The sequence below is a fragment of the Theropithecus gelada genome, chromosome X (assembly GCF_003255815.1).
Source record: "Theropithecus gelada isolate Dixy chromosome X, Tgel_1.0, whole genome shotgun sequence".
NCBI lineage: Eukaryota > Metazoa > Chordata > Mammalia > Primates > Cercopithecidae > Theropithecus > Theropithecus gelada.
Genome location: NC_037689.1, coordinates 67872751 through 67886680, shown reverse-complemented (window position 1 = coordinate 67886680; position 13930 = coordinate 67872751). Strand labels below are relative to the sequence as shown.

At 35.9% G+C, this 13930-nt stretch overlaps 2 protein-coding genes across 3 annotated transcripts in view; one reads left to right on the top strand and one right to left on the bottom strand.

Annotated features, from left to right (window-relative positions):
- The first annotated feature begins 448 nt into the window (after positions 1 to 448).
- Positions 449 to 13930, top strand: part of DACH2 (dachshund family transcription factor 2) — a 670017-nt gene continuing 656535 nt past the window's right edge. For both annotated transcript variants that reach the window (XM_025372281.1, XM_025372280.1), the window contains exon 1: positions 449 to 1132. In XM_025372281.1, coding sequence (XP_025228066.1) covers positions 624 to 1132 — 509 coding nt within the window. In that variant the 5' untranslated portion in view covers positions 449 to 623. The remainder of the gene's footprint in view (positions 1133 to 13930) is intronic.
- LOC112615534 (putative elongation factor 1-alpha-like 3) lies at positions 12283 to 13347 on the bottom strand. The gene is made up of 2 exons (XM_025372282.1): positions 12832 to 13347; positions 12283 to 12791 (listed from the first exon to the last, which is right to left on the bottom strand). Exons 1-2 carry the CDS (start codon positions 13275 to 13277, stop codon positions 12305 to 12307), a joined length of 933 nt encoding a protein of 310 aa, XP_025228067.1. The 5' UTR covers positions 13278 to 13347; the 3' UTR covers positions 12283 to 12304.

The window sequence follows — 13930 nt, the reverse complement described above, 5'->3', positions numbered from 1 at the left end:
AGCTGCCACCTCACTTTCCACGATCGAACCCTGTGTAAGGTGGCGGAAGGGGAATGGGTAGGCACGTTCAGAAGTCGCGCTTTGCGTTCCCACCCAGACACCAGCGAAGCGCGGAGCGGATGGGTTCACAGCGTAGGCCACTTTGAGAACTCTGCGTGACATTTGGGAGTTCTCTTGTCTGGCTGAGAGGCAAGAAGCCGAGGCACCACACCGCCCCCTTCTCTGACTGGATCTCTCTTCACCGTCCAGCCTGAACCCACTCAGGTAGTCGGACGCCGGCCAGGGAGTCTCCACCTCCTCGCCAGCGGCAGCCATTCGGAGCGCTTCGGCTCAGAGGGGGTGGGGCCCATTGGCTGTGGGGCGCTGCCAGTCTCCGGAGGGGGTGTGGTGGGGGTGGGGTCTGGGGCCGCAGCGGGTCGGGGCTGCACACTGTTTGCTGGGTGGTGGGTGAGCTTGAGCGTGAGCCGGCTGCTGAAGACTTGCCAACAGTTCCGAGTCAGCGAGAGCGCGCCAGAGAGAGCGCGCCAGAGAGAGCGAGAGTGAGGGAGTGAGTGCGAGGGGATCTAGAGGAGCCAGGGCGAGAAAGCGAGGGCCCGAGGACCCACGATTGAGACAGAGTGACCATGGCTGTCTCCGCATCTCCAGTGATCTCTGCAACTTCCAGCGGCTCCGGCGTCCCGGGGGGCTTATTCCGGGCCGAACCCCTGTACTCGATTCCCGGGGAGCCCCCTCGTCTCACTCCTAATATGATCAATAGTTTCATGGTTAATAACCATAGCAGCAGTGCCGGAGGTGGCGGGGTCTGTAGTGGCGGCGGCGGCAGCGGCAACACCAACACCAACGAGTGCCGCATGGTCGACATGCACGGGATGAAGGTGGCTTCGTTCCTGATGGACGGCCAGGAACTGATCTGCCTGCCGCAAGTCTTTGATCTTTTTCTCAAGCACCTGGTGGGAGGCTTGCACACTGTGTACACCAAGCTGAAGAGACTGGATATATCCCCCGTGGTGTGTACTGTCGAGCAGGTCCGGATCCTCCGCGGGCTGGGGGCCATCCAGCCCGGGGTAAACCGCTGCAAACTCATCACCAGGAAAGACTTCGAAACTTTGTTCACCGATTGCACCAATGCCAGGTGAGACACTCGTTTCTTGGCTCTCCCGCTTCTCTTACCCCTTTGGCCTCTTCTGCATGCCTCACCACCCTCATCCAACTTTGTTTGTAGAGTGAGTCTTAACTAGTTTGCCTCTATTCTTCACGCTGTAAGTCGGTGGGGAAAGAGGACTAGAAGGTTTCATTAATGCTGATGCCTTCTAGTCCGCGCTCAGTGCAAGGGCTTGGGTCTAAAAACGTCCCGCACAAACTTGAGTTTGCAGTCCTCTATTGAAACTTTCCAGCCTTTTGCCCATATCTTGCATGGCTTTTGGCTGCTTGTGGTTATTTGTTAATTTCTCTATTTGGTTTTCTTTCCTGCTCTTTTGTGGCCGCACGGGTCGGATAGGTTTTCTTCTGAACACGGATACCAAGGGCTTTCTCCGGGGGCTGGCTGAGCTGTAAACTGGGCTCCTAAGCTAGCAAGCCAGAATACAGCATTTGGGGCATGCAGGGGGTGGGAAGTCTAGAATCCATCCCAGAGGGTGATTCGATCCCCATCCCGTGTGTTTGTTGTGAGAACGTGTGGGTTGTGTGGTGTTGTCTGTGGTGGTGTTGATGTGTGTGTGTGTGTGCAAGTGCGCGTGAGAACGTATGCCCATGCTTGCTGCGCAAAGCTCCCCAGTACACGATACAGGAAAGTCGATGGATACTATTTTTACAAAAGGACAACGACAAATATCACTTTCCTGGGATCGTCCGTTTTGGGTTATCTGCAGAGGGCAATGTGGGGCATGAATCACTGTGGCTGGGACTGGATTGGATGTTGGTGTACAAGTTGGCAGATTTTCTAGAGAGGATGCTCTCAGCTCTTCCAGGTGAACAGTTGGGAGGATCCTATTCCCTTAAAGACAGGATTCTTTAAATGATGATGGTCAACTTCCCTGGTTGTAAGTGTACCTCCTTCATATCACAATTTAGAAGTACACTAGTGAATAAATGTCCATTTGCATATGAGAAGCAAATTGTGTTCAGTGTTTCTGAGTTTATAAAGAAAAAAAGAATACTCAAGATTATCTGACTTTTTAAACACCTGTGAATTAGTCTTCTAGTGTTTATTCCATCTCCAGTTTAGTAACATCTCAGGAAAGCACAGATTTGGCACAAAAATCACCATCACGTGGTTAAAAGGAGCAAAGCGTTTTGTTGTAAAACAGCACTACTGCTTATTATTTTGCAAAAAAAAAAAAAAAAAAAAAAAACCTTTCTCAAAAATGAACTTTAAATCATAACATCTCTGGGTCTATGAACTAAAACTGTAACAGTTTACCACATCTGTTGTAAAAGCCCTATACTTGAATGATACTGACAACTTGTAGGCAAACTGTTGCTTACTGCTACAATAAGATAATGCTACAGAACTTACAAGGGAACCTTTTTCCTTCTTTTTTTTTTCTTCCATTGAGCAGTGTTTTTCTGTGTTCAAGCAATTAAACAGAAAACTGTTTATGTGAGAACTCCTACCTGATTCATATTTAGGGCTTACAAAACTGGTTTATTATATCAGCTTTTCTTAAGGAAGATAGATGGCCTTAAAACACAAAGGATAATGGCTCCCTCAATAAAACAGGCAATTATGGATTGTAAGAGTAAAAAGACAATTTTATTTTGACTACAAAGCATTTTTATTAGTACACAAACTAAAAAGATTACAAGGGACTTCAGACAGTGGCCATCTAATTCATTTGTTGCCATCCAAAGCACTCAAACATTTAAATAATTGCAGACATGAAAACCTATTCTCTTATTAACTCTCTCTCTTTATCAGTCTCTCATCTCCCCATCCCTGTTCTTTCTCTCTTCCCCCTCTCCCCTCTCTTACAAATGCCCATTCTTAAAGTGGAACAGTTATTACACTTAGGAAATTCTTCCTTCCTCAATTAATTTGCACATTCTTGAGAAAAACCTATGACTACAATTTTCAAATAAATAGATTAGTGTTTTAATATGATTTTGATACTTTTCTCTATAAATGGAAACTTTTCCTAATTTTTATTAGAGCTACTTATTTAAAAAAAAACATCCAGAGGCCGGTGATCTTATAATATTTTTGGACCCTGTTATACCATGTATGTTTAGGTTATTATTTTTATCTAATTAACTTTTATTTACTCCTTATCACAGCAATAGTAACTTTTCGTGTGTGTGAATTGCTTGTGTGTATGTGTGTGTATAAAGGTGATAGATAAATATTAAATATGTAGGAAGAAATATATCTGTGATGTGATTCATGTGCCTTCTATTGCATTTTCTTTTCTCTATGGATATTTTGTTTGTTATATTCGTATTTTAAAACTGTGTTACAAGTATTGCAATTTTCTTAATTGTAAAAATTTATGAAGTATATTCTATGAATGCAGTCCATTAGTGAAGATGAGGAAAACTACTAGAAACACACTTAAATTGCAATTTTAGATAGAAGAAAACCACAATTTCTGGGAAAAATCTAATTAATGATAAAATGATATCAACAAATTTTACTGATTCAAAGTGCCCTCCTAACCACATTATTAAAATTACAAAATGTAATAATGCATTTAATAAATGCTGTATGACTTTAGGTGAGATTATTTACAGAAATGTATACTTTAAGTTACTCCCCAAATCTGAATTTTTAAAGAAAATTGTGAAATTTTTAGATCCACATTATTTCTGTGACTTTTCTATTCAGTGAAAAGAAAGGTAAGGGATGTAAATAGGAAAGAGGTCCAAGAGAGACAAAGTAAGGTAGATGAGACTCCAGGCCAGGAAGAGAGTGGAAATGCAGGAAAAGAGCACAGTGATGCCTTGAGATGGAGTGAAAGATGGAACAGAAGAGCTTATAGAGATGCTCCAAGATGAGTGATGTACCAGTGGAGATCTGGCTAAAGAGGATTGTCCTTCAGGACTCATGACTTCTTAGTGCTTCTAGCTAAGAGCAGGGAGGGAAGTGCAAGAACAAAGTAAATGTTTAGCGAATAGAAACTCTTAAACACCATTCTTATTTCAAAGAAGATTCATCTTCATCGCTTGATGGATAAATGTTCATTATATGTTGTTGAATGGAAGGCCTATTTGTAATGGTGTCATTGGCAATTTTCTCTTCCTCTATAATAAACATTTATTCCCCTCTCTGTCAAGTATGTGGGGAAGAGTACAAGTCCTGACTTTGAGCATTTGGAATGCTTCCTATGCCATCCCAGAACACACAAAATGGACTGTTTTCAAATTGGTCATTTTCAAGGACCTTAAGGTATTACTACTAAGTGACATTTTGATTTGCTTCAGTGCCCATTGTGTACACTGAAGAAAAATGAATGAGTAAAATATATACATAATTGTTTCTTTGATAGTACTGAAAGTCACAGCAAGAACTACCAGTGCCTTATATTAACTATTTTGTTATTAGCCAATTATTGAAATATTGAAATATTTAGTTGTCTTCCTAGAAAAGAAGTTAAGAAATAATATCTGCTTCAACTACTAGAGAGATAGTAAGATTAAAACTCCTGACCATTCATTGTTCTGTTTGACAAGTCAAGGTTTACATCTCTGTAATTTCAAAGAACTGTACAACGTTTTTCCTTCATGACTGTTAACTTCCAAAATTAATTATAAGGATATTATTTTGAGGATTATTTTTTTAAAGGATGATAAATAATCAACATTAAATGGGGAAAAAACACTATACCGTTTTGTTTTTGCAGATAAAGCACTGTGATTTCTGTTTAATATTTTGTACAAGAAAACTTATAGTTTTTAATACCAGAGAGGACAGACAGGTTTAGAGAGTGAATGTAGACAATTTTCACTCTTATGCAATAGATTTTTCTTACTAAATTCTCCTAAGTTTAATGCAGCAGTAAAATATTAAATTAAAATTGTTTTCCCTAAATATGAAAATGACTAAACAATCAATAGATTTGAGTGTTTCTCTTTTTACCTACCTATCAATATAAAAGTAAAATATTGTCAGATTTCATGACCAGCATTTAATTTTGTTTGAGGGCCAACTGATTAAATGTTATTCGGTCATTTAGAGTTAAATGGGTGCTTGACGAAACAAGAAAGTATGATGAAGAAAACATTTTAGTAATGCATTTGGAGACATGATTCAACATATATTCAAACCAAATAGAATTCAGTTTTTAAACTTAAAATTTCCAATTGTAGTTTCTTGTTATTTTGATAGTATATAAACAGAACACGAATATGGTTTTCTATTAAAGATATTTTTAATATCAAAGCACATTTTACAACATTTTAAAACTATTTTCAAATACTAGAAATATGGTTATTATGAGCACTCAATGAGTTTAGCTTTGTATTCAAACTTGATGAGTACTTTATAGTTCATGATCTATATAGAGTAGCATAATTTACTTGGAAAATTTATGTTTTACATTTACAGTTAGGCAACATCAAATTTTTGCAGAACTGGAATCACTTTCCTGAGCTAATATTCTGTATCACTTACATTTTAAGTAATGATAAAAACATTTTAGAAAAGAATCTGTGTAGTAAATGCACATTCTATTCTATAGGATGATGAAAAGACAGTCATATTGTCTGTTAAAAGCAGCCACATGGTCAACAATGCTCTGTCCTTTATGAGAAGAATGATGTCAAGATTATAATTAAAGCAATTATAATTATATGCCAATGCATAGACCTTCCATGTTTACATTCATTTTAAATATACGCTTCTGAATAACCAACAGTTTTGTATTTAACTACTTTAGCTGGTATTCATATGCGACTCACTCATTTATTAGGTGATGGATACTGCATTAAAGAAATGATCCATGACATGACGCAGTATATCTTTGGATTTTTATGTATCATATGATCCTCAATGTATAGCACATGAATGTCAATAAATAATTAGTACATGATGGTCTTCAGACATTAATGTTTTATATGGTTTTACACAGGAAATACCTAATACCTATAGAAGATATCAAGTCTGAATTATTTGATGCTTTCTTAGGTAACCTTATTTTGTCTTAATGAAATTCGTAGATGTCTTTAACATGCTTCTAGCAGACAAATACAATTATGAAAAGCCTAATCACAACATGTTATATTTCAGTTGGTAATCTCGCTCTCCAGTGGCACTTCGTCTTATGCATTTAGAGATACAAATGATTTGGGGTTATCTACTCTATACATTTTTAGTATATATTAAAACCATCCTAATTGATCCAAAACTGAAAATATTATGTTTTTGCGAAAAAGACATCAAACCTTTCCCTCAAAGCAAAACAATTAGGTATTAATGATATTCTTGTTGCATATTCAAAAAGCCTTTGGTTGCATTTATTTCCTCCTTTTCTTCTCTTTCACCATCTCAACCTGCAAAACTCTTCACTGTCACTTCAGATCACACAATTCTAAAAAGATAAAACAACATTTAAACACATTTGCTTTGGAAGGGAAATTGAGCATTTGCACCCAATAAGCCTGATTGTGGAACTGCATGCAAATTGTGTTTTGATTTATCTCTTTTACACTTTTTTCCATTTGAATTGATCTTGCATTCATTTCACCAAGCGGCTCTGTGAGGCTGCAGATGTTGCCCTGTGTTTAATAAATCAATGAGACAGATCTGAATGAATCACTTCAGATGGATTCTCTGCTCGGTTTGATGTCTAGATGTTATTCTTAGCTTGTTATCATGACAGATGCATTAATGTTCCCATACACTGCCAGCAATGTCAAAGAGATTGAAGCTTTTAAAGTGGCGGCATCCCTTTTTCCATTTTCTGCTAGAACAACTAAATTTATTTTATTTGAGAATCGGAGAAAAATACCAAATCAATCTTAAGATTTTTCGTGGGAAAGAGTCTCAATACTCATGCTATATTGTGAACTATTCCAAAATGGTAGAAATCAACATATTAAAACCTAAATATAGTGTAGCTGCTTAATAGTGCCTCTACATTAATATTTAATCATAGCAGGAAAAATGAGAATTAGTAATATATGATTGGGACACATTGAAAGTGTCACTATAAATAGAATAATACTGTATCCAGATTGATTACAGAAGGGTGTTAGTTTTTAAATCCTTACTAATAAGCTTTTCGTTGGCTTAATGCAGCTGCAATATACTCTTATGAAGGGATTTAGAACTCCTTCAGGATTTAGTATTTTTTTTAGTAGGAAGGAGACCGTCTGTCCATTGTGTATTCATCATTTATTCACTTTGTAATGCTGAAAATCCCAGAAAAGTTTATTTCATGTTAATATATTTATATTCTGGGTAATTATTTATAAATCATAAATTATCCAGTAGCAATAAATGCTACTTTTATAGTTTAATTTCTTAAGCTATAGAAAAGCATATGGTCACCAAAAGGAACTTTGATATCACTCTAGTGAAATTTCTTACTTACCTCCCTTAAATATCATAACTACCATACTTCATTTCATTTAACCCATGGCTTTGTTTCCTTGATTCTGAGAGAGAAACAATACTGTCAACTGATGTGAAATATTTTGAATTTAATATTGTAGGTGATATAACTTTTCAGTTAGTCTGATATTTGAAAATGCAAATTTTAAAAAGGAGGTTCAAACTTTCTCTTATTCAGCTTTCTGAAGAATATGTATTTTAAAAATCAGTTTTTAGAAGTAGATCCTCTTTGAAAGCCTATACAGTATTCCTTAATCATAATTTTATTCCTACCTTTATTAGAATAGGAAAACAGTTAACACTGTTCTATGATACTGTTTAGATCTCAAATTCAGGAAAAATTGTATCTCCATCAGTTAGGCTAATGTTGGATGTTTATGATACATATACTATTATCTATGGTAGAGTTTAAAGAGAAGTTTAAAATGAACTTCAGTAAATTATGGGACAATAGTTAACTTTTTTTCAAATTTTCTTTAAAACGTGTAAATGCCTTCATGGTGGTATCTCACCACATCCTTCTTCAACACTAAATTTATATGTTAAAATTGGTGAAAATATTATACTGAGACTGTGAGTTTAAGAAGTAACACAAGTTGTTTTATGCAAAATTGAATATACTTTAAGAAAAAGGTATCTTTATCAATACCTATCATGGTATCCTTAAAAGAGAACTGAATTTGTTACATAAAACAAAACCTTGGGTTTATAATAACAATTTCTGAGGAGTCATTTTTAACTCCAGTAATGTTCTTTGAAAAAGTTCATGAAGCCTAATATTGTGTGTACATTAGACACTTAATTCACATTTGTTCAATGAATACAACTATGCATACACATATACACACATTTATTCCTCTTATCAGAATTCTTTGCAGATTATGATGTTCCTTAACAAAAGGTGAGAAAGAGTTAAAGTATGCAGTTATTGAAGAGATACTAATCCTGAAATTTTAAATCCAATATAAAACAATTTGTAATCATGCCATAGACCTTTCACAAATACACATGTAAAGGTATCAAAACCTAGTATATGAACTTAGACTATTTGAAATGAAGTACATCTTCAAAGTAAGTATGACTTCTTGATATTTCCCTTAGGTGAAAACCCAGTAGAGATGCTCAGATATTATGAAAAGGCAAGAATTAATAAGTAAAGTGAGCCTAAGACCGTAAAATGATTATTGGTGATTTAGATTTATACTACTTGATATGAGCACTAACCCTTGTGGCAGTTGACTTGTGATCCTGTTTTCAAACAGTAAATACATGTGTATTCAAAATGAGTTGGTAAAAAGAGGGTTTTCTTCCCTTCTTTCTAGTCTGTGACTCGAAATACAAATACATGTTAAAAATAGTGATTTGATTTTTTTTACTGAATAATCTTAAGACCCAATCCAATGGAAACTCAAATTTGCATGAACTATCCTCCTCACCACCCATTTAAAAGAACTTAATTCTTTCAGGTGTAATTAATTTTGAAGAGTAAAATTTCCTTTAATCTAGGAACCCTGAAGTTGAAACTACTTGTATCTGTGTACTATTTTGACCCATTACAATTACTTTGTTTATTAGAGCAAATTGTGGTGGAAACTTTGTAATCATACTAGTGGAAAAATACATAGTACAGGAAAGTTTAAAAAATAATAAACCACAGTATTTTTATTGCTGTATAATCTTTTTATTTTTAAACAAATTGACTGTTTAATGGTGCGTAATGTAGTGTGTATACAAAGGTATATAGCATTCGATTGCAGTTGTGTACAGTGATCTTATCAGGTTGCTAGCAACTACTAGCTGGTAACAGCATTTGGGCTACATTTAGTCTATCTGCTATTTATGTGATAGGTTAAAAGAAAAAAGTAATATTGATCTGTCGCCGGATTAAAGTTTGAAATGGGCAACAGCCTGAACACAAAAGCCTTTTTTTTTTTTTTATGATTTCTCAGCTTGCCATTGATCTAGTTTTATTGCATTCATTATTTATTAAAAGAATTTGCAAGCTAAACATAACGTTAAGCTAGTTTGCACACAGGGACCGCACTTAGGAAATTGAATGGAAATTGCATTAGAGATGAACATCTGTGCTATTTTTCCACTCATGTGTTTATGGGTTTGTATAAAAGGTGTATTGGATTAACAGTTATAACCATTATAGCTTACAGCAATATGTTAGTTTCTGAGCTTTCAGTTATTTTGTGAGAAGTCTATCTCTCATGTTTGTCTAAAAATATAGTACTATCATCACAAACAATGTTAATTATGTATTTATTTTTACAAACAATATTTAGAAAAATTTATTTTTATTATCATACTGTTAATGCATTATGTATGTTATGTGTGCATTATGAGATATCCTGCTATACTGAAGTAAAAACGTTTTGAAAACATATGTAATTATCATATAAGACTATACTGTCTCTTAATGGCCTTTGGTAGTAGGGTATATAGGTGCAATTACAGAGTACCTATTTTAAGAATCTTGAGTTTAGTGCCATATTAAAGCATACTAAATTCACAGAAACTATGTAAAAAATTTAATATGATCATCCATATAATATTATATATGTAGTCAAAGCCTTGATCATTCTAAAATGATAGTAAATGTGCACACACCGAAGACTTGCTCTATATAACACTACTGATGATAAGATGGGATGCATTATCATATGGTTCCCCTTTTGGGTTCAATCCAAGGAAATTTAATTACCAAACCTCAAGTTGACCTCCCCAGAGGACATAAGTTAGATCCCAGTGAGTATGGGTTTTTTTTTGGTGTGTGTTTTGTTTTCGTTTTTGTTTGGGACAAGGTCTGGCTCTGTCACCCAGGCGGGAGTGCAGTGGCAACCAGTGAGTATGTCTTTTGCTGTATTGTCTTTAAGCTGTAGACATTTGGAAAATTCATGTCTATCTACTTAATTATTGGCATTTAAATGAAATTTTAAAAACTTCTTCACAACCATTTTGATCGCTCATGATTACATTTGTTACGATAGCCTGTGTGTGTGTGTGTGTGCGTGTGTGTGTGTGTGTGTGTGTGTGTGTGTGTGTCTGTCGAGCATTTATTAAGGGTATTCTTTGTGGTGCCAGGCAGTGGTCTAGGTGCTAGGTGCTGTGAATGAAATGAACAAAACAGTCTATTCTTTCATGGACCGTACAGGCTACCATTATGCTATCATTAGCTTAAGGTGTATAAGCTGTATTATCCCTCCTATTATATTTACTAAATTATGAAATATTTGAGATTACAAAATTTTGCCACATCTATTATTGAATAATCCCTAAATTTCCTTTCCCATATCTGCCTCATGCATTATATCAGTAAACATTAGACCATTTTTCAGTCTTTAGAATTATACCAGGAAAGTCCAACTAAAAATAGTCAGTTATTAAGATACAAAACAAGGCATTTTAGTTTTATGAGAGCAGAAAGTGTGCTTATAAAGTACACATAAAAAGGAGCATGAAATAAAACATGTATTTCCACTTAAGAATGACCATAGTTAATTGACCTTAGTAACTTTTTATATATTTGTTAAAAGGGATATGAATTGTTAAATTCATAAAGTTAATCAATCCATGAAACACATGTTTTTGTAACAAAATGTGCAACTGTGGATTTTTAAAAAATTTATGTTAAAAAGCTTGCTTTGATTTGTGTTAAGAGTTTTAAATTAGTAAGATCCTCAGTCTTAGAGCATCATTTGCTTTGCATGTGGTCCTATACAGTATTATGCCAAAAATTAAAACAGATGAGTGATTTGTTTTTATTCATCCAGAGTACATTGACCTTTAATATGTTATGTTTAAATGTAAATAAGTTTAGAAAACCAGATTATTTGCAAACATGTATAATTAAATGTTTAATGTTACTGTAAAGCTTGCTGCTTTGAAAATATCCTGTAACCTGTTAAACTTCTAAATTTATTTTGTAGAAAAATCTGTGAGTTCCCCCTAGGTTTTTATCTGAGGTATGCAAAAGGGGAATTTGTTCATAGAAAAAACATTACTCCATAGTACATTTTATGCATAGCATACAATCTTCAGGTCTCACTTTATAAGCCAATTAGCATATTAATTTTAAACATATAAGTGGGATATTTTCCAATTCAATTCATTTCGACAAATATTTAGTAAGCACCTACTATGTGCAAGTCTCCTTATCAGGGGAAGTGGTAATACTAAGAACTCGCTACATTCTTATTGTTTCATCTCCAGATTATCTAGGTTGAGATTTATTGTTTCATGGTTAACTCTCAGCTAACCTACATTAGTGGAAGGAAGAATAAATAATACATATAATTCAGAAATGTGGAAAATTAAAATAACATTGATTTGGCTTTGCAGTGCATTATAAAATGTTCTTGGCATATTTACCTGTCTAAATAAAATTTACTTATTCTAATATTCAATTTTATTTACTTTTTTTCTCATTAAACTCTCTTTTAATGGGTCTCAAAATTATGTGACAGATTTTGGTCAAGTTGTTTCCATTAAAAAGTATTGATTTTAAAAACTAATAACTTAAAACTGCCACATGCAAAAAAAAAAAAAAAACCCACCAAAAAAAAAAAAAAAACCAAAAAAAATGAAGTGGTCCACAAAACATTTTTATTTCCTTCTGAAGGTTTTACAATGCATTGTTATCATTAACCAGTCTTTTACTATTAAACTTAAATGGCCAATTGAAACAAAGAGTTCAGAGACTCTTCTTCCACCACTGATTAAGACTGGGGTGGCAGATATTAGGGATAATATTCATTTAGCCTTCTGAGCTTTCTGGGCAGACTTGGTGACCTTGCCAGCTCCAGCAGCCTTCTGGTTCACTGCTTTGATGACACCCACACCAACTGTCTGTCTCACATCACAAACAGCAAAGTGACCCAGAGGAGGATAGTCTGAGAAGCTTTTAATACACACGAGGTTGCCAGGAACCATATCAATGATGGCAGCATCACCAGACTTCAAGAATTTAGAGCCATCTTCCAGCTGCTTACCAGAAAGGTGATCAGTCTTTTCCTTCAGCTCAGCAAACTTGCATGCAATGTGAGCCATGTGGCAATCCAGTACAGGGGCATAGCCAGCACTGATTTGCCCTGGATGGTTCAGGATAATCACCTGAGCAGTGATGCCGGCTGCTTTCATTGGTGGGCCATTTTTGCTGTCACCAGCAATGTTGCCAGAACGAACATCCTTGACAGACACATTCTTGACATTGAAGCCCACATTGTTCCCAGGAATAAAGCTTTATTTCAATTCACTCAAAGCTTTATTTCACTCAAAGCTTCATTTCACTCAAAGCTTCCTGGTGCCTTTCAACAGACTTTATTTCAGTTGTAACATCGACTGCAACAAAGGTGACTACCATACCGGGTTTGAGAACACCAGTCTTCACTTGACCAACAGGTACAGTACCAATATCACCAATTTTGTGGACATCCTGGAGAGGCAGGCGCAAGGGCTTGTCAGTTGGACGAGATGGTGGTAGGATGTAGTCCAGAGCCTCAAGCAGTGTGGTTCCACTGGCATTGCCATCTGTACAGGTGACTTTCCATCCCTTGAACCAAGGCACGTTAGCACTTGGCTCCAGCATGTTGTCATCATTCCGACCAGAAATTGGCATAAATGCTACTGTGTCGGGGTTGTAGCCAATTTTCTTAATGTAAGTGCTGACTTCCTTAATGATTTCCTCGTATCTCTTCTGGCTGTAGGGTGGCTCAGTGGAATCCATTTTGTTAACACCAACAATTAGCTGTTTCACACCCAGTGTGTAAGCCAGGAGGGCATGCTTACTGGTCTGCCCATTCTTGGAGATACCAGCTTCAAATTCACCAACACCAGCAACACTAATCAGGACAGCACAGTCAACCTGAGATGTCCCTGTAATCACGTTCTTAATGAATACAGTAGTCATTACAGGTGTTAGCAGATCAAAACCTGGCAAATTACATGAGGCCAGTTGTTTACTTTAATACACTTTCCTGTGTTTAGAACCCCTAAATAACCATCTTCCTTCAGTTACATAAAAATTTCTTGACACCAGAGGAATTACAGCTTTGGGTTGGAATGCATTGATGAGTATAACTCTAAATCAGATTTTTGTGAAGCGTTTCTACTCTGTGAAGAGAATAATTAATTGATTTTCAGCTTGCAATTAAGAAAAGGAACATTATATAGTCTTGATGCTGATTATATCCTGTCAAGAGCAGTCATTTTGATGATGGGCACATATAGAACACTGTGACCTCTAAAGAGAGTAGTAACTGCTCCAGTGTTTAATTGGTATACGTACATTTGACAGAGCCACATTCTTACATTTGCAGTTCTTTTGGATTGTTCCTTGAGGACTGACAGGTTTTTGTTATTTTAGGAACATGTTCTTTT

Bases quoted from the DNA above. Each gene is read 5' to 3' on its own strand.
- LOC112615534 (XM_025372282.1), bottom strand. From the start codon at position 13,277: ATGGATTCCACTGAGCCACCCTACAGCCAGAAGAGATACGAGGAAATC. The intron at 12,792-12,831 runs GCTTTGAGTGAA...ATTGAAATAAAG, and splicing joins GAAGCTTTGAGTGAAATGAA to CTTTATTCCTGGGAACAATG.